The sequence below is a fragment of the Alligator mississippiensis genome, chromosome 3 (genome assembly GCF_030867095.1).
Source record: "Alligator mississippiensis isolate rAllMis1 chromosome 3, rAllMis1, whole genome shotgun sequence".
NCBI lineage: Eukaryota > Metazoa > Chordata > Crocodylia > Alligatoridae > Alligator > Alligator mississippiensis.
Genome location: NC_081826.1, coordinates 197,433,639 through 197,459,492, shown reverse-complemented (window position 1 = coordinate 197,459,492; position 25,854 = coordinate 197,433,639). Strand labels below are relative to the sequence as shown.

Here is a 25,854-nt window from a genome sequence, read left to right as displayed (position 1 = left end):
GTTACCACAAACTCATGCAATGTCCTGCATTCAGTAAATGCTGCAGCAAATGTAAAAGATTCAATCACTTTGCAAGGTTTGCAGAAAAGAGCAGGATGCACCACACAGGAAACAGGAGGTGCATGCTGAATGCAACAAGAAAGAGGAAGAATTCCTCATTGACACAATGCAAGACGAAGTTCATTCTTCTGATGATTGGAGAGTCACCCTGGACAGCAATGGACTAATGGTATCTTTTAGATTAGATGCAGGGGCTCAGATCAGTGTAGTACCAGAATATATTATTCAAAAAATGAAAACTAAATCTGTGTACTTTGAGAATAAGAAAGTGAAACTTGGGGCATATAATGGGAACATAACTGCAACCAAGGCTGTTTATGCACTGCATGTTAGACATAAGGGTAATATAGTAGAAGTTCAGTTTGTAACAGTCCCAGGAAAGCTAGTGCCATTTATTGGGTTGTGAACGTGTAAAACTCTAGGTTTGATTAGGGGATGGATGCCATTGAAGGACTAGAAAGCAAGAATATAGAAGAAGAACTTAATGATGTGTTTCAAGGTATAGGGAAAATGTCAACCAAGTACAAGACAGAATTAAGAGAACCAACACTCCCACCATACATGGTCCAAGAAGTGTTCCCCTTGTACTAAGGGAGAAAGTGAAAAAGGAATTAGATAGATTAGTTAAAATGGACATAATAAAATAAAGTAGAGCAACCAACTGCTTGGGTTCATTCGCTGGTCATAATAGAAAAAAGAAATGGATCCTTGAGATTGTATTTTGATCTTAAGCAAATGAACAGATACATCAAAAGGGAATATTTTCCCATTCCCACCAGGGAAGAGGTTTTTGGCAATGTGGCTGAAGCTAAGTATTTCTCCACTTTGGATGCATCTTCTGGGTTTTGGCAAGTTCTAAGAAAAGAATAGCCCTAGATTATATACCTTCAATATGCCCTTCAGGAGGTATTGCTTTTGCAGGCTTCCTTTTGACTGTGTTCTGCACCTGAAGTATTTCACAGAAAGGTGCAACACATTTTTGAAGATCTTGATGGAACTATGGTTTATATTGATGAGGTATTAGTTTGGGGAAATACTATGGAAGAACACAACTTCATACTAAGAAAAGTACTAAGAAAAGAACTTCTACTATATTACCCTTATGTCTAACATGCAGTGCATAAACAGCCTTGGTTGCAGTTATGTTCCCATTATATGCCCCAAGTTTCACTTTCTTATTCTCAAAGTACACAGATTTAGTTTTCATTTTTTGCATGACAAATAGGTCCAGGGAGGTGATACTTCCCCTCTATAGGGCGTTGGTCAGACCGCAGTTGGAGTACTGCGTGCAATTCTGGGCGCCACACTTCAAGAAGGATGCGGATAACCTGGAGAGGGTACAGCGAAGGGCAACTCGTATGGTCAAGGGCCTGCAGACCAAGCCCTACGAGGAGAGACTAGAGAAACTGGACCTTTTCAGCCTCCGCAAGAGAAGGTTGAGAGGCGACCTTGTGGCTGCCTATAAGTTCATCACGGGGGCACAGAAGGGAATTGGTGAGGATTTATTCACCAAGGCGCCCCCGGGGGTTACAAGAAACAATGGCCACAAGCTAGCAGAGAGCAGATTTAGACTGGACATTAGGAAGAACTTCTTCACAGTTCGAGTGGCCAAGGTCTGGAACGGGCTCCCAAGGGAGGTGGTGCTCTCCCCTACCCTGGGGGTCTTCAAGAGGAGGTTAGACGAGTATCTAGCTGGGGTCATTTAGACCCAGCACTCTTTCCTGCTTATGCAGGGGGTCGGACTTGATGATCTATTGAGGTCCCTTCCGACCCTAACATCTATGAATCTATGAATCTATGAAAAGCACTAGAAAGAGCTCACAGAGCAGGTTTGAAACTAAACAAACAAAAATACAAATTCTGGGTCAAAAAAAGGGGTGCGAATTGGTCCTTCAAGAGTTAAAACCATTACAAACATGCAACCCCCTACGAATAAGGAAGGAGTGCAAAGATTACTGGGAATGATCAATTTTGTAGAGAAATAGCTATGTAATGTATCAGAGCAGGCCAAACACCTTAGATCACTCCTACAAAAGAATGCTCAGTGGATATGGAAACATGAAGATGAAGCTGAATTTAAAAACTTGAAGGAAAAAATAATGAAAGGTCTGGTACTAAAATACTATGACCCTAAAAGATGCATTAAATTGTCAACAGATGCTCCTAAAGAAGGCATTGGAGTAGCTTTGCTTCAAAAACATGGGGATAACTAGAGACCAGTAGCATATGCATCTAGGGCACTCTTTAAGTCAGAGTGTCTATATGCACAAATTAAGAAAGAAAGTTTAGCTCTGGTATATGGCTGCAAAAAAGTTCCTGTGTTCATCTATGGGAAGTCTGTGATAACTGAAACCGATCATAAACCTTTGGTAACTATAGCAAAGAAAAAGGGTTGTCAGATATGCCATCCAGATTACAGAGACTTTTCTTTCAACTGCAAATGTATAATCTATACACACAATACATGCCAGGAAAACATCTACTTATTGCAGATGGGTTGTCCAGATCATATGACACAATGGAAAATGACACAATTCCTGACTTGGATATAGTACATATTAATCTAATTAAAAGAGTGATTCCTGTCACAGATAAAATTTGGGCACTAATTTTAGAAGCTACTGCTCAAAAGTGATAACAGCTATTTGTGTTGGTTGGTCTGGAAAACATACCTAGCCCCTACTCTCAGTTCAGGAAAGAACTGTCAGTACTGGATGGCATTTTGTTCAAAGGCTCACAACTTGTTCCAGCAGTGCATATTAAAAGATATGTTAAACAGAATACATGAGGGGCATCTAGGCATTGAAAAATGCAAAAGGAGAGCAAGGGGTGCTCTATATTGGCCCAACATAAATAATGACAGAAGATGCTGTAAAGGCTTGTACAGCATGCCTAAAGTACAGATCAATGCAAAGAAAAGAGACATCATGGTCATGGAGGAGCCTGTAGCTCCACAATACCAAGTGGGCATTGACTTATTTATGCATGCAGGAAAAAATTATGTATTAGTGCTGGATTATTATTTTCACTATCATGAAATTGCATTGCTTGAAAGCACAACAGCAAACCATGTCATAACTCACATCAAATCAAATTTTGCTAGACATGGGATTCTACAAATTGTGAAGACAACGGACCTTAATTAAATTCAACTGTCTTGATTTTAAAGAGTTTGCAAACAAATATGGATTCCGTCACAACACTTCAAGTCCTAAATACCTACAATCCAATAGTCTGGTGGGAAATGTTGTACAAACAGTGAAGAAATTGTTGAAAAAAGCTACAGATGTTTCAACAGATTGTTGAAAAAAAGCACACACTGATGTGTCACTCTTAAATTACAGGGCAACACCCATGAAACGGATTGTCCCTAGTAGAAATGCAGTTTAACAGGAAACTCAAACCTAGGCTGCCAAATTTTGTGCATGGTACTCATCAGAATGAAAAGCAAAACATGAAAACATTAAAAAAAGTCAACAAACTCAAACAAAAATGGTACTATGACAGGGGTTCCAGGGAGTTAGCATAGCTGCACAACAAAGATATGGTGCTTGTTTCAGATGGATGAATGTGGAAACAAAAAGCACTAGTTTCCCATCAAGTAGCTCTCAGATCCTATAAAGTAGTCACATTGGAAGGACAGGTATTGAGAAGGAACAGATAACACTTGAAGTTTGTGAAGGTGAGAAAGGAAGCAGCAGCATGAGATTCACCAAAAGAAACAAAACTAACAACAAAGCAACAAGAAATGGCAGAGGAGACTGAAAATGACACAGAAGTCAAGACATCTGAACAAGGAAACCACACATGAACTGAACCAATAAAGACTGGTAATGCAGAGAACGTGAGAAAATCACTTAGAGTTAAAAAGCCAATGCAAAGACTAATAGAGACCTGTTAAGGTGTGCTTTAACAATGGGTTGAACTAAACTTCCAATGTTAGTATTACAGGGTGATATGTTACATGTAAAGGGCGAAGATGTGTGGATATTTTTAAGAGTGTTATGTCTGAGTTGTTACACTGGCCTGGGGATTACAGGGCAGAACAGCAGACTGGTAGGTAATGTACTGTTCTCTGAAAACAAGCTGTAATCTTCTACAAGTTTAACTCCTTGGGCTTTTGAGAATAACACAGCCAGGAGCAGTAGCCAGTTCCTGGTGCAATGAAACATGGGGCTGGGCAGCGTTGTTACTGTCAGGAGGCTTGGTGGGGGGAAAGGAAGCACTCCCCCCACCATCAGGGCCACTCACATTTTCCTAGCTGGGGCTTTTTGGGGGGCCAGGATGGGTCCCAGTGGTGGAAGGGGCTCCCTTCCCCCCCATCCCACCCCACCCCAAGCCTCTTGACAGTGACAGCCAGTAGCTGCAGGATGGGCAGCCTGGCCCACTGTTTCCCCACACTGAGAACTGTCAGGTGGCCCTGGCCCCCCAGTCCCTGAGCCAGCAAGCTACTGGGGGAAGCCTTGTGACAAGATGCTTCCTTCTTCCCCCTCCCCCCCCAAGCTCTTGGCTACAGTTTCTGGTGCAATGAAAAGCCAGAGCAGCCCTACTCTGGAGTTTCTGGCTTAAGTTGCTAGACCACTTGGGCTGGGGAGTAGGTGAATGGAGCCCCGATGCCATGTGGACCCAGCCTGCCTCCCCCACACCAAAGCCCCAAGTCAGCAAACTTGGGAGGAAGGGGGAGCTCATAGCAATGGGATCCATTCACCTACCCACCCCCCTGCCGGAGCAACCTGGCAGCTACAGCCAGAAGCATGCAGCATGGGACTGTTCCAGCTTTTCACTGCACTGCTGTGGCTGGGGTGGGGGGCAGAAAAGGGAGCCCCCCCACAGTGAGGGCCTACACACAGCTTGCTGGTTTGTGGGTTGGGGAGAAGCTGGGCTGGGTCCACACAGCATGGGGTTCCCTTCCCCCTCCCCTCCCCAGCTGCAGTTCCAGCATGGTCGCCAGCTGGTGCGGGGGCTGGGCTGGGGAGAGGAGCTGCTCTGCTAGCTGTTGCCATGAGAGAGACGCCAGAGTCCTTCCCCAACAGCACCCCCCAGCCAGACTGCAGCATGTTGTGGGTCCAGAGTGGCTTCAGGGACAGAACCCCCACTTCCTCTCCATGGCCAGGCTGCACATGGGGCTGGGATCAGCAGTTGTCACTGACTTGGGTAAGTGACAGCTGAGGAGGCAGGGCCAGCCCAGCGCTCGGGCACAGCAAATGAAGCTACAGCAGCACTGTGCTGCTTGAGGCTAGAGCAGCACCGTACAATGCCTCCTGGGATGGTGGTGGTCATGCTCGATGGGATCTGGCACAGACATTCAATAAAGCGCTCTAACAGAAAGCACTTTAGGCTAGTATACATCTACCCAGGGTTAACTTAGAGTGGGATCCACCAGGGGCGATGTGTAGGGGGTGCACAGGGGTGCACATGCACCCCCAAAGAGTGCCGGTGCATCCCCAAACCGGCTGCACTCCCTGTTTAGCCAGTGGGCAGGGGAGCAGGCAGGAGCACCAGTGCCTCCCCTGCAAGCACCAGCCAAGGAGTGGGGCCACCAGCAAAAGTGACTGTGCCGCTTCTGGAAGTGGCCACAAGAGTTCTGGAAGCGGTGTGTCTACTTTTGTGGTGAGTGAAATTGGCCATGTGATCGGCTGCTGGGGACTGCCCCAGCCAGCAGGATCAGCTGCCGAAGGACCCCCTCCCCGGTTGCTGACTGGTGTCAGGGAGGACATGAGGCCCCCTGACTCGAGAGGCACCAGACACCCATGGGATTCGCCATTTTTAAGTGCTTTATGTGCCGTGAATATCTTTTCTGTTATGGCTGTATAGCACTTCTTGCATGCTTAAAGCAGATTAAGTATAATGTCTGCACCTAGCCTTAAGCACTAGAATATTTGAAGATGGCCTCCATTGTGATAAGTTGCATCATGTTTCACTTTGAGTCATTGAGACAGAGAGCATGAGAATGCCTCTCTAGCTTGGTAGTTAGGACACTCAGAGACTGGAGGCCCAGATCCAGTGTCAGTGAGAGTTCAGTTATTTATACAACACGAAGGACTATTAACAGGAAAGACTGAGTGCATCATTGTGAGAATACTAACCCAGTCTCTTGGGGCTGCAAAGAGGGGAGGGCAATGTGGATGCAAAACCAATCAGAAGAGGGAATTAGACCTGGCTTTCATACATACATTGTGGGCATACTAACACCTGAGCTATAGGTTAGAAAAGAGAGAGCAAATGCTTATCCAGGAGTCTTATGGATCTTGATCTTAATTCTCTTAGGGTATTTTTGTTTTAAATATGTGAACAAAATAAAACAAGTTGCATCAGGTCAAATGAATCATTTTGTGATGAATGGAATGAGATTTTTGAGTTTTCCATTTCATCCGGGAGAAAAAAAACCCCACACACTTTAAATTCAGTTCAATCTTATGTGGTTTTTTTTTAATTTTTCAGTTCAGTAGCTAAACTGAAAAATTGAATATTGGCACAGCCCTACTCATAACAGATAAATTGTTTTTCAAGGCACATATGCTGTTTCAACCCATCAGTCTTTTATCTCACCCTTGTGCTCCCAATTATAGAATGAAGTGCTTGGCACATATCCCTTGCTTTTTGCATATGTTTCCTGATACAGGAAGAAGGAAAATAATAGCTTAAAAGTGCCTTTTTGTCTGTCTATAGGAAGAAGCCACCCTAGAAATGAAAGGTGGAACTGTGTTTTATTAGAGTAACTAGACCTTCACTTAGATTTGATTATACTGAACATGAGAATTTGGTAGCTGTTCCTGCTTATCTGTAGGACACAACTATATAAAGCATGGTGGAAATAGTTTCTGTTCAAAAGAGGTGCATCTCTGGTGTACTGTATCAGGACTAAAACGCATTAATAGAGTTAATGGGGAAGCTTTCACAACACTTGCCTGCAGTGCAGTTGGCTCAAAGCCAGTGCTGAATTGTTCACTTTCTTAGCCACTAAATACATCCACAAACATTTTACAGAAAGCAGAAAAGAGTAAGAGATTCGCAGTCAACAGCAAGTACTAGCAGCAAGTAAAAGCTTTTGGTAATTTCTAAACTAAAATGGTGTTTAGAAGACCATATGGTGGAATCAATATTTTGATATCCTTGAACTGCCTACCTACAGCTAAACACATCTTATAAAAGGCTCTATCAAAATCCTTTCTGAAGGACTGAAGTCCTTCCTGAAGTCAATATGAGTCTTTCCAATATTTCAGTTGGCTCTGGATCAGGCCTAAAAGAAGGCACAATAGTCTCAGAGTTGCTGGTACTGTTTTGTGATCACATCTCACTGGCTAAGCCTGTATTTTCAGTCCCTTCCTCAATTGTTTGGGACACAATATTGGACAGAAATCTGATTTAACTGAAAGGTTATGATTTCGCTGAATGTTCTGTCTTAGCTTGATCCAAAAGCCCACTGAATGCAATGAAAAAAAATCCCATTCGCTTCAATATCCCTTGGATTGGGTCCTATATTTTTAGCCAATTGTTTTAAGACATTAGATTAAGACATGACCTTTGATGAAGACAAAGAAAAAGAAAGGTTAAATCTCAGATCATAGGGGCTAGTGACAGACATTGCCAAATGAAGCGTATCAGGTGTCCTGGCACAACTAATCTCGCTTCATTGGGTGAAACACATGTGGCCTGTTGCCCTGTCCGCTGATATTGTGGGACAGCAGGCATTGTGTTCTCTGCTTCCAGAGACATGTCCCTGGCAATCTCTGGAAATGCCAGGGGTGCATCTCAGGAAGTAGGAACCCCTGACTTGCCCTTCTTCCAGAGATGAACCCAACAGATCCTGGTGGTGTGGCTCTGGAAGTAGGGAAAACCAAATAGATGCTCACAAGGCTCGAGGGGCCCAATCCTGTTTGGAAAGTCCTGGGGCATGCAGAACCAAGCCCCTCAAGCCCTGGGACAGTTGAAGAGTGCAGGCAGCTCTGGGCCATCCATGTTGTCCTGCCATAAAGCAAATAGATGTCTGCTGAAATAAAGTGGCATAAATAATTGCTATCTTTTGTTGAGGCCACATTGTTCTGCCACAAAGAACACGGACATGTATTTGTTTTCACTTTGAGCCACCATAAACATTTTTAAGGCAATGCAAGGTGACGCCTTTTTCCTCCCAGGGTTTTCTATGCTGAAGCTTCTTTCTCCAGGTTATGTAGGCTTTGTACTCTAAAACAAAGCTCAGCTGGAGAGGTCTGCTGCTGATCTCACTTCTCCGAGTTATGTCCTGTCACTGAGAAACCTTCCAGCATGGGACAAACATCTTTGAAGAGCAGCCTTGCAGCAAACAAACCTATCTAAGAAGCCAAAGGTCCTGAACGGCATTAGCTACTCACTGGATCATCTCTTCCTGCATTATGCAAACTATCAAAGAACACAAGTGTTCTTTCCTGTACTAATAAGAGAGGCCAGAATCATTGCAGCAGCTGTTATTAATGAAGATACCATGCATGTTGACACCATCTGTGCTAGTCTAATTCCATCTAAAAGTAATCCCCTCCAGAGATGTGAAAAGGGGCAGAATGACCTAGAAGATGTCTGGGGCAGAACTGGATGAAAAATAAAATGATTATTGCTAGGGTTTTAAAAAAGGCCTGAAGAAGTTATACAAAAAATTAGAACTCTTGATTCCAAAATGATACCTTTTATTAGACCAACTGGAATAATAAAGTTCCAGTTGGTCTAATAAAAGGTATCATTTCGGAACCAAGAGTTCTAGTTTTTTGTATGTCTTTTTATCTCAGACCAACACAGCTACCAAGTACTACACACATGAAGAAGTTAGACACCCAATATCCATTAACGTTTATTGAGAATTAGGTGTATAACTCCCTTAGGCACTTTTTATAATTCCTCCACTAATGTGTGAACATGTCTTAAAAATCCAGCTTGTGCTCTGATCCAACCCCCCATGTTTAAAACCTTTAATCTGCTTTGCCATGAATATTCATGCAGGCAGTGTTTATTTAAACACACATGCTTGGGGAGAAGTTATGTGTTGTTTTGTGTACCAATGAGCAAATTTTCATCAAATGAGCATCTCGTATTGTGTCCTGGATGCAGGTGGGTAGCCCAAAGCAGTCCCTTGGCCATTCTGCTCCCATCCTCCAGAAAGAGCTAGTTACAACTGCAGTTCCTACACTCTCTAAAAGGCACAGCTCATTCCTTAGGTTCCTTCTATCTTAAAGTGGTTAGAGGAAAGCTGAGCCCTTGTACTGCTTGGAAATCCTACGGAGAACACGTATCCATTAGGAACAGTCTTTCCTCAAGCTCCACCTGTGGGAACATTGTTCTCCACCATACTCCATACTTGCTTTGCCTATTACAGGATATACATTCTGGCCCTTAATCTCTTTTCCATGTTCCTGCATTTACACTTTCATCTTATGGCAATGTTGTGAGTGCTGATGAGACAATTCTTGGCTCACACCCAGCCACTTATTTTTTAGTTTAAGTACTGAACAGCTGGCTAGAATAGTTCTGCATACCTGGTAGGCCATACAATCTGCCTAGCTGTGGCTCTTTGGGCTGCTGTAGCCATATTTTAATTCAAGTCTATTTCCAGTAGGTTTAACTACTGTCAGTGTAAGTACTGAAGAAAGCTTTAGGATAAATGAGAATGATCAAGACATTCTTCAATTACTTAGTGTGCCAGTTTAGGTAGGAACCACAGCTGTTTATATAGGCAAAAAATGTGAACAAGGAGGCAGTAAAAAAGAAGATTCATTAAAGTATTTGGAGAAAACAAATTACCTGGCGATATCAGAACAGCAGATGAAAACAAGGCAATCTCCTCTTCAGTCAGCTGTAAGGAACATAAATTCTTTGCAAAGTCAAATGCTTCATTCACCAGATCATCAGAACCTATAGACCACAGAGGACAAAGTCAATACTAGAAATGTATCAGCTCTTAAGCTAGTTTGCAAATCTGTTTGCTATGATGCCAAGTAAAAGTGTGGGTACATGTGGGGGAGAGAAAGTGCTTTGGTTAAGTGAACACTTTCGTACATCACAACATCAAGCACAAAATGAGTTTGGGATAAAAATTGCTAAGAACTAAATTTCAGAGTCTTTATTCATATTTTATTCAATCACTACATGGCATTGTGGGAAGCATCTTGCTTTTCCACAGTGCTCTTTCCACTGGAATAAAAACATTGTATCACCACTAGCAGCTAATGGAGTTACTTTAGCCCAAGTGCTGATGCTGGGTGGTCATTGGTCATGTTCAAATTTACTAAAGAGTGTTGTTGGGGTATTGTTACACGTAGAAAGGCAAATCTACAGCTCACTCTAGCATTTGTTAGACTATATGGAAATAAAAAAGCAAACCTACCCAAGGCTTTGAACATTTGCATTCCTCCATACTTTCCTTCAAACAGAACGGTGTTGTTGAGTGGGTTGAAGGCACGGCACATTCTCACCAAAACCACTTCCAAGCAGCCTGTTGGACATCAGAAAGAACATGATTCACACAAAGCATTCGCACAAAAAATACTTCACAGAAAGATACTTAGGCATCTCAAGGCATTTTTTGAAGTAAAAGTTGCTATATCTAAAAAAAAAAATCTCCTGGTAAACAAGAATTAAAAATGATTTCAGGCACAACTAATGTATTTCCTCTGGGTTTTGGAGAAAGCTAACCACCCAATCTCTCTAGCTTGACCAGAGAATATAACAATTCACAGTCAACCCCACATCCTGATAATGTAGGCTTCTACTCTTGATTGAAACAATGCAGGTTGCCAGGGTGACAATAATTGCAACTTTAACACTGGTCAAACATCTTTTGATGTATAGTTTTTTCCACTGGAAACTACACTTCCATTCAATATTCTCCAACCACTTTTCAATGCTTCTAACCTTTGGAAGTGTCGGATTCAAATGGTTAAAATTGAAACTATGATTTTGTTTTCAAAAACAGAAATGTTAGGGGATTTTCCATAAAAATTATGGACAAATTGCAAATTTACAAATCCCCCACATTTATTTACAATTTCACATCTTTTGCTATTTGAAAACTCTTCTGACAGTAAGTTAATATAAAACTGAAAATTCTACTTTTTAAAAATGAAACGTGCACCCCCCTGGCATTTCCCTCATGTAACTGAAAAAGTTAACAAAGGGTGAAAAAAAAGAGATTTCCCCTATTTCTCACACTTTCCTACTATTTCCCACAGGGAAAAAAAGTGGGGACATGGATCCTGTTGGTTTTCTCTACTTCGCCCTGGCTCCATGATCTTAGTTTGATAAAGAAGTCACATCCTTCCTAGTAAGGAGGATGAAAGAACATAGCTTTCCAGAATGGCCATACAATTTTTTCTTGGACCACATGAAGTGCACCTCTAGCTCAAAGAAAACTCTGACAAGCCCAGGAAGCAGAATGCTGGCATGACAGGGTAATGCACTTAATTACCAGTACTGCCTTGTCCCATTGAATTAAATTAAATTATTGCAGGGTCACGGTAAATTTAATCAGAATCCCTAACAACTAAATGTCGTCAGAGTGCATCAGCGAATGATTATTCTAAAAGAGGGCCAGACAATCACTGGTTGCCATGATGGAAAAACTCCCCTGCCCCCATGCACATGTGCACACACACATACACAGAACAACTGTGTCATTACGTTCTGTCACCATCCAGCCTCTCATTCCAATAGTAACTGGTGCCAGCAGGGATTCCTCCTTCTGAGCACTGGCTGGAGGATACTGCTATAGCCTCATTAAAATGATTAGAAATGACCACAGAGGCAGGGCCTATTTAGCCTGGATTTGCTCCACTAAAGACAAGTGGTGATTTTTAAGGGGCAGTAGCATGCAGATTTAGCCAACACAATTGACTAATTCCTTGAACTGCACCTCAAGTTAGGCATTGCAGCTTCTGCAATTAGTAGTACATTTTTCTACAAACACTAATCACAATTGGCTTTGGAGAGCAGGGGATGAGAATATCATACTGGCACAAAAAGTCATGTAGGCATTAAACAGTTGAGGAGGGCTGGATGGGATAGAGAGAAGTGAAGTTTATTTAAAGGGAAAATGATGTTCAAAACAAGCATTGACACACATTTCTAATTTGGCATGTTTTAAACTAAATCTCTAGCCACTGACCTCCACTCACCTGATTTAAGGAGTAGAATTTGATCATTTTGACAGAGCTCCATGAAGCCTGTTATCCGCTTTGCAAACTCCACCACATACTGAATAGCATGAGTGATCTGAATGGCACACTGCTGCCACAGTGCTTCTCTTGTCTTCCAGGGAAAATATGCATTAAAAAGGAAAGCAATGAGCAAGTAGACTCTTCAGAGGCTAAAGAACATAATGTTGTCTCACACAAAATGGGCTGTTTATATTTTCTTATAGGCAAAGCTGGAAGTAGCTCCTATTATTAAGGTTGAATGACACTTCCCATTATAAAACTGTTTCTGTAATGCATCTGGTCTTATCTCTGGTGTTACCTGACTTCTGAGAGTCTGATTTTGAAATGCTAAAATGTTCTTTTAGTGGAGGTGTTTTTGTGGAATATACATACACACATATGTGTGTGAGTGTGCGTGGGTGTATAAAGCTAGTGATGATTAAGGAATTTAAATATGCAAATATATTTCTAGCAGCAGAGAAATAATGCTACTGAGTTACCTGCCAAAAAATTCTGGTAAGTTTAATAAACTTCTCAAAATAATTAAAGTATGATTACAGTTGAACAATAACTGCACACAGTTAGCGGAATCTCTGGGAAAACATAGGGGACTGACAGATGTGAAGCTCCCCGTTGTAACTCATGGCACTTTATAGGAAGTGCCATGAGTTACAGCTATCCCTGGGACCCGACAAATGTTCACTGATGGGTCCTGGGGACTGGGAGATGAACTGCAGTTTAGAGCAGCTACCCACTCTCCCCTAGCCCCACCTTTCCTCCCTCCAAGCTCCAGTACTGTTGCTGGAATGGCGGGGGGGAGGAGGGGGGCTCATTCTAGGGGTTGCCTAGCTGATGCTGGAGGTGGGGGACTCCAGTCCACCTGCCCCACTCTCCAGCACCAACTGGGCAACCCCCAGAATGAGCTCCCTCCACTTACTCCCCACCCTCCCATTCTGACACCAGTACGGAAGCAGAGCTCCTGGCCGCACTGGCAGATGTTAATGAAGGTGCTCTCCCTTGGAGCACCTTCGTCTGAGCCCTCATATAATGAGGGTTCAGACTGCTGCACAACTGGGCATTTTTAAAGTGTTCTGCAGCCATGCACTTCTGTCAGTGCATGGATGTAGAATCCTTTTCAGTGGCCAATTGTGTAACCAACTGTCACATCTGTCAGTACCACTGTCACATCTGTCAGCACCCATATTACTCTTTTGTGAGTTTTTCTGCTGTGCCTTTCATTCACTTGGGCTTATTTTACTGGCTACAGTAAGTTCATTTCTGTTGGAATTGCAGAGCCACAGATGTCAACAAATCAAACTGGCCTCTGTTTTGTCTTGTACATGATAAACTAAATTGTCAGCTATATTCTGACTGCAGAATCATTACTATGGATGAAAATGATTTTTATGGACTAAGCTGTATTTGAAGGGCTGCTAGTGAAAGACATTTTCTGAACACATTTTATATGCAAATAACACATTAAAACAAAACTATCTTCTCTAAAAAAGTTTCCAACATATAGGATTCAAGCCTTCTCTTTTGGAGAAATGATTAATCCACAGATTAGTTAGGGAAAACTCATTTTATGACCTTGCAATGGCTCTGATCACACTAAGGTTTTAGTTGCCAAATTCCTCTAATATCAAATTGCTCTTTCCCACTCCAAGGGTGTGGACCCTTACTGGGCATTGATAAGCAAGTCCTTACCAGATATGCTGCACTAAATCTCTATAAAACTGAAGCAAGAGAAGAAATGTTAATGGGATTGTACCTTGCTCTGATAAACTTTAATTTCTTCGTATGTGTGGGTCTGCCACGCTAGCTGGTGTAGTTCTTCCATTGTATATTGACATGTCTCCAAATGGGACTTAATGATATTCTGTGCAATTCGATCTGAGGAGGAGGGAAAAATGAAAAGCCTACATGAAAAGTCACAATGAGTAGTAACATGTACTCACACAATTTTGAAGACATAAAATCAGGTGGAGACTGATGATTGATCAGGAACACAATATACTTTATGGCACAGGGAAATGCCTCTACTTCAGATGCTGCATTTCTCCATGTGAAATGTCTTTATACTTGGTCATTGAGGGTTAGCTAACTCAGAGTCCCAAAGCAGGATAGTTGCTTTAGGCTAGCATTCTGTTCAGGCTATACACCTCAGACATTCAAAAAGCCCCAGGTGGAATCAAGCTAATTTATGTGGTTTTCTGTAAGCAGCATGGTTTAGATCAGTAGTGAACAGAACAGACATTTGCCCTTCTGTGGGAGGGTATGGGGGTTGGGGATGGTGGCAACTCTTAGACTGGGCTCCACCATTTTTAAACCTGTCTGTGTGCACCAAACTTCTGTTTGTTACAGGTGTTGATGGTTTCTGATCACCAATAAAGTTTAATGTCTGTACCTGATTATTATGATCAATGGTAAAACACCTGTCAGTTTCATTTGGGGTGTTGCCATTACACTCAATGGAATCAGAGGTAATCTAATATGTGAAATTTCCCTTCCATGTTTCCCATTCCATCATCATACCCGCTGTTCTAGAGAACATCTGACATGACATGATACAGTGACGGTTCTGGTTCCCCATTTTTGCTGAGCCTATTCAAAGTAATCAGATCATTATACATCTGGTGGGCTGGCTAGAACAGAAACCTCTGCTTCTGTGAGCAGTGTTAGCTACTCTTCTCAACTGGGCAACAACAGAAGCACCCTCAGTTAAACCACACACATTTTCATTCACGGACTCACTCTGTTTGTGCAGTTAAGGTAAGGCTGTATTTGGCTGCCATGTTCCTGGGTAAAGGAACATGAACTTCTTACCTCTGTTCCCTAAAATCCTCTGCATCTATTGGGCATAATTATATTAATTACAATTCCTCCTACTATGAATTGCAAAAAGAGAAGATGAGGCGTTGGGGCCATGCTTCTCTGTTCATGCTGGTTAGCAGGCCTGGCTAAGCATGCTGCATCCCTGAATTGGTGTACTAATAGGCACACTGCTTTGGAAAGATCTGAGAGAACTGTTGCCTCTCTAAGGACCCCTTTCACTAGGATTTGTACCTTCTCCATTTCAGGACCTACAAAGGTACAACTGAGCACTTAGGAAGATTGCCAGAGGCAAGAACCGCTTGCTTTTCACAAACATTTCCAGGAGAAATTCATTCATGCTTAAATTTGAAAATACTTTGATGAAAGGCGCTATTAGAAATGCAAGTTTTATTTATTTTTTTAGTCCTGAAGCCCAGAAAACTATAGGTCTAATAAAGTGTAGTGCTTAGATTTCAGCCTATGGCTTATCTTGTTGGCCAAAAGTGATAACCAAAAGAAATAATAAAAATGAAACAGTGGCTGCAGAACCTCGCATACAAGTCAATAGGGAATTACACCAGCACAGTAACCAGATTTGGCCATGGGAGAGAAGAGGAACATCACGGTTTCCTCCTCTTCATTCATATCACAAACAGGTAAAGTCCTATGTATGGTTTGGGGCTCCCAAAATATTAGTGAGTTTCTGTAACCAGCTTTTAATTGCATTTAAAACTGCTAATGAGAAAGAAAACTGGAAAACAAGCATCAGAACAGGTGAATGTAATAATTGAGAAGTACGTTTATTGTAGCCGCTGTTACAGAAGTGCTCTGTAAGTGAAAGATGTCTATTTTTATGCAACAGTTAATGGATATGGATGAAGTAGCTGGTCTCCAAGCATGGTTCCAGGGTTTTGTAGGACAAATAAATCTCGTTGTGCACTGCAGCTGGCTTCTTTTGTGCAGCTCTTCCCATGAAACTCTTTAACAGTGGCAGTGCTACACTGCAGCTTCATGATGGCAGAACAGACACAGGTAGTAACAACAACAAGTAGTGCACATACATTAGCGACTACAGGAGGGGGACGATCCAATATTCTTGTCCAGGAGGAACAGGTGGACCCCTTATCCCCAGGTACCAGGCTGCCCTACTTTTGGCAAAACAACACACTGATTGTCTAGCATGTTGAATGGAAGGACTTCTGAAGTGCTAAAGGAAACTGAAATTTTCTCTCCCCTCCTTTTTCTCTCTCTCACCAGAATCAGGGAAGGGTCATTTTTAAATACATACAATTAAAGACAAAATACTGTTATAAATTGCAAGCCTCAGTTTTTATCCATTAGAATATGACCTGTTTAAAAAAAAATACATTTCCAAATAAGAACAATAAAAACCACATATCAGAAATACTGACCATTCATCATAACAAAGCACAACCCCCCCCCCCTTTTTTTTTTTAAAGAAGATAGTTCAAAGAAGCCCAAATGAAAAAAGTGGCAGGTTTCCTTCTTTTTTCTATTAAACTCATCCAGTTGAATCCATGTATTGAAGCAAATAAAGACCAGTCTTCAATGTTACTCACTTGATTTGGATATCAGCCATACCTAGGTGTAACACGCTGTGGGGGTGGGAGTTTCATTCTATAGTCTAATTTTTTCTAACTTCTATGATTGTAAGCTTAGTCCTTATTGTTACTCAGCCATAACACTGCGTACATTAATAGTAACAATACAATGTTAGCTGAAAACATATTGACCTATAGCAAACCTGATTGGAGGAGTTAAGCTCCATCTGTCGGGTGTATTATGTATGTTATAGAAAGGATATGGATGGAACTGAAATGCTGTCATGGAAACATATAAGTCTTGCTGGCAGTGGAAGCATGGTTAACTTATGTTACATTTTCCCAGTCTATACTATTAAGCCCTATGTTGTCACTGGCTAGTGCATTTCTTTTCTTTTCAACTACTTCCAAGTCCTTACTTATGACTCCTCTTGACTCACACTTTTCCTTATACGAAGCATACATTATTCATATCTTTGATAAAAAGAAACTAAAAGGAAGAATTACTGCCTAGCCAGCATGGGTGGGAAGTGGTGGGGGGGGAGAGAGCTTACAATTCTCAGTCAGAATGAAGCAGATGAATGCCTAACAATTTCTGAATAACATATACGTGTTTTCATTTACTAGTCTTGAAGCACACCTATTTATTATAGCTCCTGATACAGGAAGCATCACTGATACATTCAACTTTTGCTTTTATTTATATATTTATTTTAGGATGAGCTGGTTCAGCAGCAGTTCATGGGCTTTTCTGGGGCTGGCATCCAACATATAACTTGGTGCAATTACATGCACAACAGTTTCCATGTACTTAAATTTTTAATGTCAGCTCAAGAAACAAATCTAGGTGTGTGAGAAGGCCTAAGGGTGAGTAGCAGAAGTAGTAGCAGCAGCAGCAGCTCTGCATGCTGCCATCCAAAGAAGAGCCAGGTGCAAAGACAGACTCAAAATTCTTGTGCCGCAGGCCAGCAAAGTCTGAGTGTATCACGGAAAAGATACATTTGGTCTCCAGGGAGAAAAGCCTGACAGCTCGTACTGTTGCCTTATTAGAAAGATGCATGGGCATCACAGGAAGCTGCTTGCCTGCTCTCTGACTTGGCAGTCACCAGAAGGGGAAGAGGATTAGTATGAACATGGCAGATGCAGGATTGAAGGGTGTTGTACAAGCCACTGATGAGAGAGATGAAAAGTAAAAGCAAGCATGGACTTCAGCAGAGGTAAAAGAGCATGGAACATCTTAGAACAACATTCAAAGAGCTTTACATCTTTTGATATTACAGTGCCTCTTTCACTGGACTTTCTTACTTGGGTTCTAACATTTTTTTGGTGGTTGAGACCTCAACCATTTAAAAAAAAAATCTACCAAGAAGAAAAAATTAGGCCCAGAAGTAAACAATAAAGATACATAACTGACACAATGCAAAGCTTTTCAGCTGTGTTTAGATGAAGTATGCTTGACTTCAGAAAAGCTTATGAATCTCCCATTTAGTTAGTCCAGTGGTTCTCAATCTTTTCAGATGCAAGGCACCCCTCTCAAACTTTTCAGCAGTTAGTGGCACCCCATTTAAGAAAACAATATACATATATTATGACTGTTACAATATAAACATTATAGTTGTATTATTAATTAATGCTTATAGTTAATTAACATTAATTGATGTTGTTAATACTGAGCCCTGAGGCCATAAGGGCCAAAGTCTGGGGGCTGACTGGCCGGCAGGGACAAGGTGCTGGGGGCACAGCATGTAGGGAGCACATAGAGGGCGGGAGGGGTAGAGGGTGGGGAAAAGGACACACAAGAGCCAGGAGCGCTCAGGCCAAAGGGGTACCATGCTGCAGTCACTCCCACTGTTGTTATGGTGAAGTGGATTGGCGCAATGTACCCAGGACTCACCTCATATATAATTATACTTTGATCTGGCTTGTGTAAGTCTGACTGCTTTTCTCAGAACATAACTACTACTGTGACTCATTCAAAGCTGATTACATTGGCCCTTAAACCCAATCCATGCTAAAGACTGCTTGACTATGGAAGAGATTCATTGATTCATGATTCATGGGATTCATATGATTCATTGATTCATGGGAGTTTCAAAATGAACACATGCAAACTGTGTGCTGAGTAGCTATGTCAAAACATAATAGGAAAAGTATTTAATACTAGAGGGAATGCCTCACAATAGCTTAGATGTCCAAAAGTCTGCGTGTGCAATCATCTTGCCAAAATACATCCTGTGCCAGTCAGTAGTGACCAGGAGAGCTATTCAGGTGGTGAAAAAAAAACTTGAAACAAGGGTAGACATGCTAATATAAATCTCTCTGCTCAACAGCAGGGTTAGTTTCCTCTGCTGAGACACGAGGATAAATGAGGGTTTGATTTTCCATGAAAAGAATGGAAACATAAAGAAACAATAGTTTTACTATATGAATCACACAAACAACTGCCCAAACAGACAGCCAGGAAACCAGTTCATCTGGGAATTGGCAATAGCAGCTGGAATCAAGCAAGAGTCATTACCCCTGCATCAGAGCCATGATCATATATTGATGAAACAGGCTCTCAGAGGCTCCAGCGAAACTGTTGAGATTTATTTGAAATGTTTGAGATAACCCAGATAACTACTGATTAAGGAGAAAAAGATGAATACTCAGTTCTTTAATAGAGACATCATGAAAAGGGATTTGTATTAGTTCTGGAAAAATACCTGAAAATGAAGGGTATGGCAATGAACGGCAAATAGCAAATTCTACTGTTATGGGAGTGACTGTATGGAGAACTATAAGTGTGCATATCCAGGAATAGTTGCTTCCAGAAACCTGAGGATTTGGATTGACCCAGATCTTGTGCGGTTGGTAGAAATGTTGCACCTTCTATTACAAAGTATCTCAGATACTGATGGAAGCATTATAACAAGTTGGCTGGTTAGATGGATGGATGGGTAAATCTCCATGAATAAAGGTCCCTGCTGGGATGCAGAGTATAAACTTTGCTACCCCGATCCCCATTGTGTGACTCCTACCAGAAAACGACAGCTTGTCTTCTATTGACATGCTGGTGTGTCACACCATTATCCCGTTTCCTCTCCTGACTTACAAGAAGAAAGATTATAACAAAATAAGACTTTAAATGGATAATTCAAGTTCAAATTAAACACAGGGGGAGGAAATCAAACTGCCCAGAAAGATGTGCTTGTGGACAACCAACTAGTCATAACTGCATTGAGATACAGCATTTAAAGTTAGAAGCCAGGAGACGTTGTGCATCATACAACAGGGAGATAACAGGGTCTCTATAATATTTCCAATATCCCTCTTCCTACAGCTGAAACTTTGGTTCATGCTATAACTCTCTCCCACATGGAGAGTTGTATCCTCCTCCTCCTCTCTGCAGTTTGTCTGCTCTCTTGCTTCCATCATGCTGCAGATAAAATAACTTTTGCCGGCCACCACACCCAACTTTCTTTTCTTCATCCATGTGAAGTTCAAATTTCCCGTAAACTCTTTTGAGACTCTGCATCTGTATACATATCCTCTTTCATCTTTTGGTACTCCCTTCCTTCCCCCTCAGTCATTCTTCCTGTCCTGCAAGTGCAATTTCTGGTACTTGCAAGGCTTTGAGACTCTTTTACCTGTGTGCATTATAGGCAGTTAGAGCAAATGAGATCGCTTAACTGCCTGAAGTAAAATAGAGGAGGACCTCACTCCTTTTAGTACAATAGCCTAAAGAAGGGCTGCAGTGCTCAGTGCCTAACCCCGGTCTACTGGCTAGCGCACTCTATTGGGAAATGGAAAACAGGACCAACAGGAGCTGGAACCAGGTGTCTGACTGCCTGGGCAAACACCAAAACTAATTCCAGGTTAAAGGGTGGGAGGGTTTACTTTCGCAGTCGCTAGTTGTGTTATTTTTTTTTTTTTTGATGAAAGTTTTGGGAACATTTGTAGCATGACTTGCATATCAAGGAGATCCTGCTCTGCCCTGGAGCTTACATAGCCATCATGTAGCCTGCCGAGTGTGCTCAGAAGCAAAGCATAGGGCAAATACAAACAAAAATAGCGCCTAAATTCTGTGGAAATGCCCAAAATTAAACTTCCATGGCTAGGCAGACAACACTTACTCACATAAAAATGAAATAGAATATGACCCTTACTGTAGTAGAGAATAACTTACATTATGCTCACTTGTTTTCACTTCCCTTTCTCATTTACCTTTGTGTTTGCCTATTTTGGACTATCAATCTTCAGGGTCCTGCCTACTTAAAAATATCTCTAGAAAATGTTTTGCAAAGTCATTTTACTATAAAGATGTGTAATAAATATAAAACAACAACAAGCTATACTGAAAATAAGGGACTAAAATGACATAATCAACATCAGTAATATTAATTTTTGTGTGGCTCTGGTAAAAACATACCTGAAATAATAATTTAGTTTTCATCATCTTGGCACCAGAAAAAAAAGTCATGGTGAATGCATACCTGATAATAGAGGTCTCTTCAATGCACTAGACAAAGGTGTAAAAAGAGATGAAGCTGAGAGATGAAGCTAGACAAATCTAAAGTAGAAGAAAAGGCATGGATTTTTAAGAGTGGAAGTGCATGGCATAGCAAAGGGTAAGACAGAGTCACCGTTCCTTGGTGAATTTCCATGGGCTGATTACTGCAGGAAGTGGGAAAAAGCCATCATAATGATGCCTTCTGTCGTTAAAAATCTATCATTCTGTGAAACAATTATTTTGCAAAAGAAGCAGATTTCATATGATGATGAAAAAAGGCTAAAATGCATTTAGCTTTGCTAGATAGGTAAGGGAGGATTGGGATAGTGTAAATGCCTATAAAGACTGACCTCAGTCCTGAAACTGATTGAAAATGAGTAGATTAATGTGCCATGTAGAGCCCCACTGATTTCAGTGTGGGTCTGGACAGGTGTGGCAAACTAGTCTTGCATAAATTGCATCTTATATATGAATAATGGGAGCCTTAGATACTGACGGGATTTGCTTTGCTTTATAAAAGTGGTTCTAATTGGCAGTAACAACATGAAATTAAGACACTGAATGTTAAAGTTGATTACTAGGAAAAATCATCCGGACAGTAGAACCAATCAGAATGTGAAATAGTCAAAGGACATGGGAGACAATTACTAAGACATCTTACATTGGCAAAGAGGTAGGCTAATTGATTTCACAGATCCTGGAATTCAGTCTCTATTTCTTTAAGCTGTGGGCAGGAACAAAAGACTCCGAGCTTATTTTTGTAAGGTTGGCCTCATTTACAAGGGAACTGATGCATTGCAGGAAAAAGTGACAATATCTGGTATACAACTTTGATGGTTTAAAACTAGGACGACAGCTAACAACTCCCAAAATAGCAAGCAATCCTTTCTATTCCTGTTTTCAGTAGCTCAGGTGCCCTTTACTTTTTCTCAAAGTTCTTTATACATATCTCAGGAAACGTGTTCTCCAATGGTTACCCCAGTTCAGACAAGTATTGCCCTAATCTGTGAAGGAGCTACCAGTTGTGCACAGAAAACTGAACATTTCAGGCCAAGTCCCCAGACGACATCAATTAAAATAGCTTGGAGCTATACAAATTTATTCTGGGTGATTATTTGGCCCTTTATTTTTAATATTAACAGCAAAACGTCCCTAACTACAGCAATGATGGTTTTATAAGGAAAAACTTAGCATCAAAATCAAATCCGGAGCTGGTGTAAATGGGTGCAGCAGTTCCACTGACCTACACGCAGTTTGTACCAGCTGTGCATTTGGCCTGCCAAGCGTCAGCTATCCATAGACTTGCACGGTGTGTATTTCTCAGAGGCTCGTTCGTTCTTTCATTTGTTTCTCTTTTCTCATGAGAGCACCCAGATTTCTCAGCATCCTCTTCTTTTGTACTGGGAGCTGAAGAACTTTGAAGTGTGCCTCCTAAAATACTGATAATTATCCTCAATTAAAATGAATAATGAATTTTTAATTTGCCACTTACCCTTAGGATCCAGTGGAGTAGCTAAGAGCTCATCTCAGCTTATACCCTAAGTTGAGCTCTCTTAGGGATCCATTTTGAATTAATACCACAATCCTGCCACGGCTTTATTTCATGGCTGTTACAAGTACTTGTATCAGGTTTTTAAAACATTACACACACTCTAGCTTACCATAAACATGACTGATATTGCACCCACAACATTGCTAGGCTACTAGCAACATCATCTTGCTTCTGAGCCCTTATTTTAGGTTTCCTGTAGTAAGGATAAAACATTTTAGTAAAACTGTAAAAAATATTCTCTGTTTACCAGGCTTCATTTCACTGCTTATTTCTGATATTTGTAAGAGGTGGGAGAGCTACGAATGCAGGAAAAAAAATAATGAAGGTCTCACAATTGTGGACCATTCTGAAGATAGTTTCCTTAAAAAGATTAATTGAGATAGTTGAAAATAAAAATCTCAATAGATTAATTTTTCTTGGTGTTTTTTCTGAAAATCCTTGCAAAAATATCACTATTCCCAAACATTTCTAACTTTTACATAAAAAATAATAGAAAAAGCCCCACAAAGAACATCTCTTGCCTTTCATTAGGTAATAATGGGTAGATACCCATTTATTTAATTAATTCATAGACATTGCTATGGCATGCACATACCCTCTCCCCCACCCCAAGAGCTTAGCAAGAGGATGTGAAAACTTCAAAGCCAGGTCAGAATCTAATAAAAGCAGAAACACATACCACAGTTAGCAAACAGTGAAAAGACCACTGGCTTATTTGTGATAAGCAACATGTAGTTAGCATGATTTATTAGAGGTATTTAGGATGAACTGCTCTTCACTCCTTCGAGGGGAATCATAACTCATGGAATGATATCTTTATATTGTCCTTGGGCATTAGCATTCAATTTGTCCTGCAAGGAGGTATAGCAACCTGCAGGTTATTTGTAGGTTGGAACAGGAGTTGGAGGGGATGGGGGTGATTTGGAAGGTGACACCAGGACACTTCTAGGAAGCTCCACATGCTTGGGGAATCATGCAACAGCTCTGAGTGTACAATGTACCCTATGGCTGCAAGCAGCAGCATTGAATACACTGCATGTAAATAAAGATCCAAATTGCTACCATCTAAATGGTGTCCTTTAATTTTTTTCGCAGAGCTGTGTGCATGAAACAGAAGGGCATGTTTATGTATTATTATGGTAACTTAAAAGTTATTGAGAAGACATATAGTTCATGCCGAAGGGCAGGAAGTCCCTGATGGAAGGTGCTTCTTAGATCAGAGTCAGCAAGAACTGGACGGATGCAATGAAAGATACATACAACCAAAATAGCAAAAGAGAGGGGATTATTCATATTGTTAAAGTTATGCATGCGTTTTAGTACCTTGCTAAGTTAAGAACTTAAATTCAGCTTTCTGTATGTAAACCTTTTACAAAAATCTAAAGGTAGATTTGTTCTCTAAAAAGAAAAATCATGTAAACGTTCTAAAAATATTTTGAATCTTGTCCTGAAGTATTGGAAATTAACATTGATCAACATTATACTAATACAGAAGAAGCAGAAAGTAAAACTGCCTAGAAGCAAAATTAGTTACTCCCAGAGATTTGATTGCTCAAGAGCAGAAAAGTTCAAACTGCAGACAAACAGTGTAGAATGTGAGAAGGTGTCCTGTACAGCCTTGCTTTGATAGTCCCAAATCAATAGGCTTTTCACATGTCTCTTGTAACACTATTTCATTAAAAAAGACTTTCATTCTTGATGTACACTTCAATTTTTCTTAATTTTAGCTGCTTGCTGCCAGTAGTGCCATTAACAGCACCTTCTTACTTCCCAAATAACTACATTCTATTCCTTTATCTTCTCAATCTGTTTTTCACTCTCATGTTTTCCTTTTATGCAAATCTCTCTAGGCTTGAAGCAGTTTTTTTGCTGTTCTCTGAACTCCCTCCACTTTGTCATTATCTTCCTGGTGAAATAAAGTCAGTTAAAAAAAATGATTTGGACCAGTCATCCCTGCATTCCTATGTTCCCATTTAATGCAAGACAAGTTACTAACACAGATGGGAACATTAAGCAATATAACAATACAAGCAAGGAACTTCATTCTCAAATGTGAAATTGTGGATAGTGAAAAGCCTGGGATCAGTAATATGATTTGTTAAACAAGCTATTGTATGGGGGACAGAGCATTTCAAAAAAGGAGAGATGTGGTCTTGCTGAAAAAGAAGTCTATGAAACAAATTCCCCCATGCACATGTGCAAGGAAAGTGCATAACAAATGCATGAAATAAATATGCTCTAGGCAGTTGTAAGCTACAGCTTCTCATCTGTGTCCTACTGTGACAGAGAGCCAATGCTAGAGTCTAGAAATGATGTTATTTAGGATGAGAGGGAGGGGCATTATGTATCCATGACAGAGAATTCACAAAGTTCAGAATAGCTTTGTCCGAATCATAGGTGATAGCCTGTCAGGCACATCATAAACAAGTTCTTAGACCAGGGCAGTATGAATACAGGTATACTCCTGTTCAGATGGTGAAGCAGATGTGTAGAAGAACAAGAAGGTAAGAAAACAAAGCCCCAACCCCAGCACACATTTGCCCTTACAGAGAGTTTATCCTGTGGGGCACAAGCAGACTCTGCCAACCAAGTCTGTGGCTGGCAAAGCTTCATGAAGAGCTGTACAGTACCTGACTTGACCTACTAACACTTATTTTGTTTCTATTATTTCATGTATTTTGCTATTCATCGGTGGGCTGTAACGCTTCCCACCCAGCATACTCATAGAGTCATAATAGGCTTGAAAAGGATCTTATGCATCACTTAGTCCAATATCCTGTGCAAATGCAGGATTCACAATTCCTAAATCATCCCAGACACACAGAAACCTATCCAGACTCTTTTTGAAAATCTCCATCACTGTCCCAGCCTTTGTACCTACAACTGCTCTAAACTACTCCCATGTTTTCTCATCATCAGTTAGTCATTACATTAAACTACAAGTAATTCTGCTGTGCTGTGCTGTGCTTTGGCGCAGCTTTACTTAGAGTTCAAAAGCTCTGTTTCTGACTTTTCATGGGCATGATGCCCTCCACTCTTCATTATGCACTGTTGGCTGTACTTTGGTCTTGTAAAATTAATTATTATGTTCTAAAAGTGTCCAGACAAAGACACTTATAGGACAAAGACAGACATAATTATTTCTCAAAGGGCACGTGTACATGAGATGCGATATCACTGTAGTGACGAGCTGCAGCGACTTAGCTTGTCACTATG

At 41.0% G+C, this 25,854-nt stretch overlaps 1 protein-coding gene across 1 annotated transcript in view; it reads right to left on the bottom strand.

Annotated features, from left to right (window-relative positions):
- Positions 1–25,854, bottom strand: part of RORB (RAR related orphan receptor B) — a 196,597-nt gene that overhangs the window by 18,440 nt on the left and 152,303 nt on the right. The window contains exons 5-8 of the mRNA XM_019478217.2: positions 13,990–14,111; positions 12,198–12,330; positions 10,412–10,519; positions 9,829–9,939 (exon numbers count right to left, since the gene is read on the bottom strand). Of these exons, the coding sequence (XP_019333762.1) occupies positions 9,829–9,939; positions 10,412–10,519; positions 12,198–12,330; positions 13,990–14,111 (474 nt within the window). The remainder of the gene's footprint in view (positions 1–9,828; positions 9,940–10,411; positions 10,520–12,197; positions 12,331–13,989; positions 14,112–25,854) is intronic.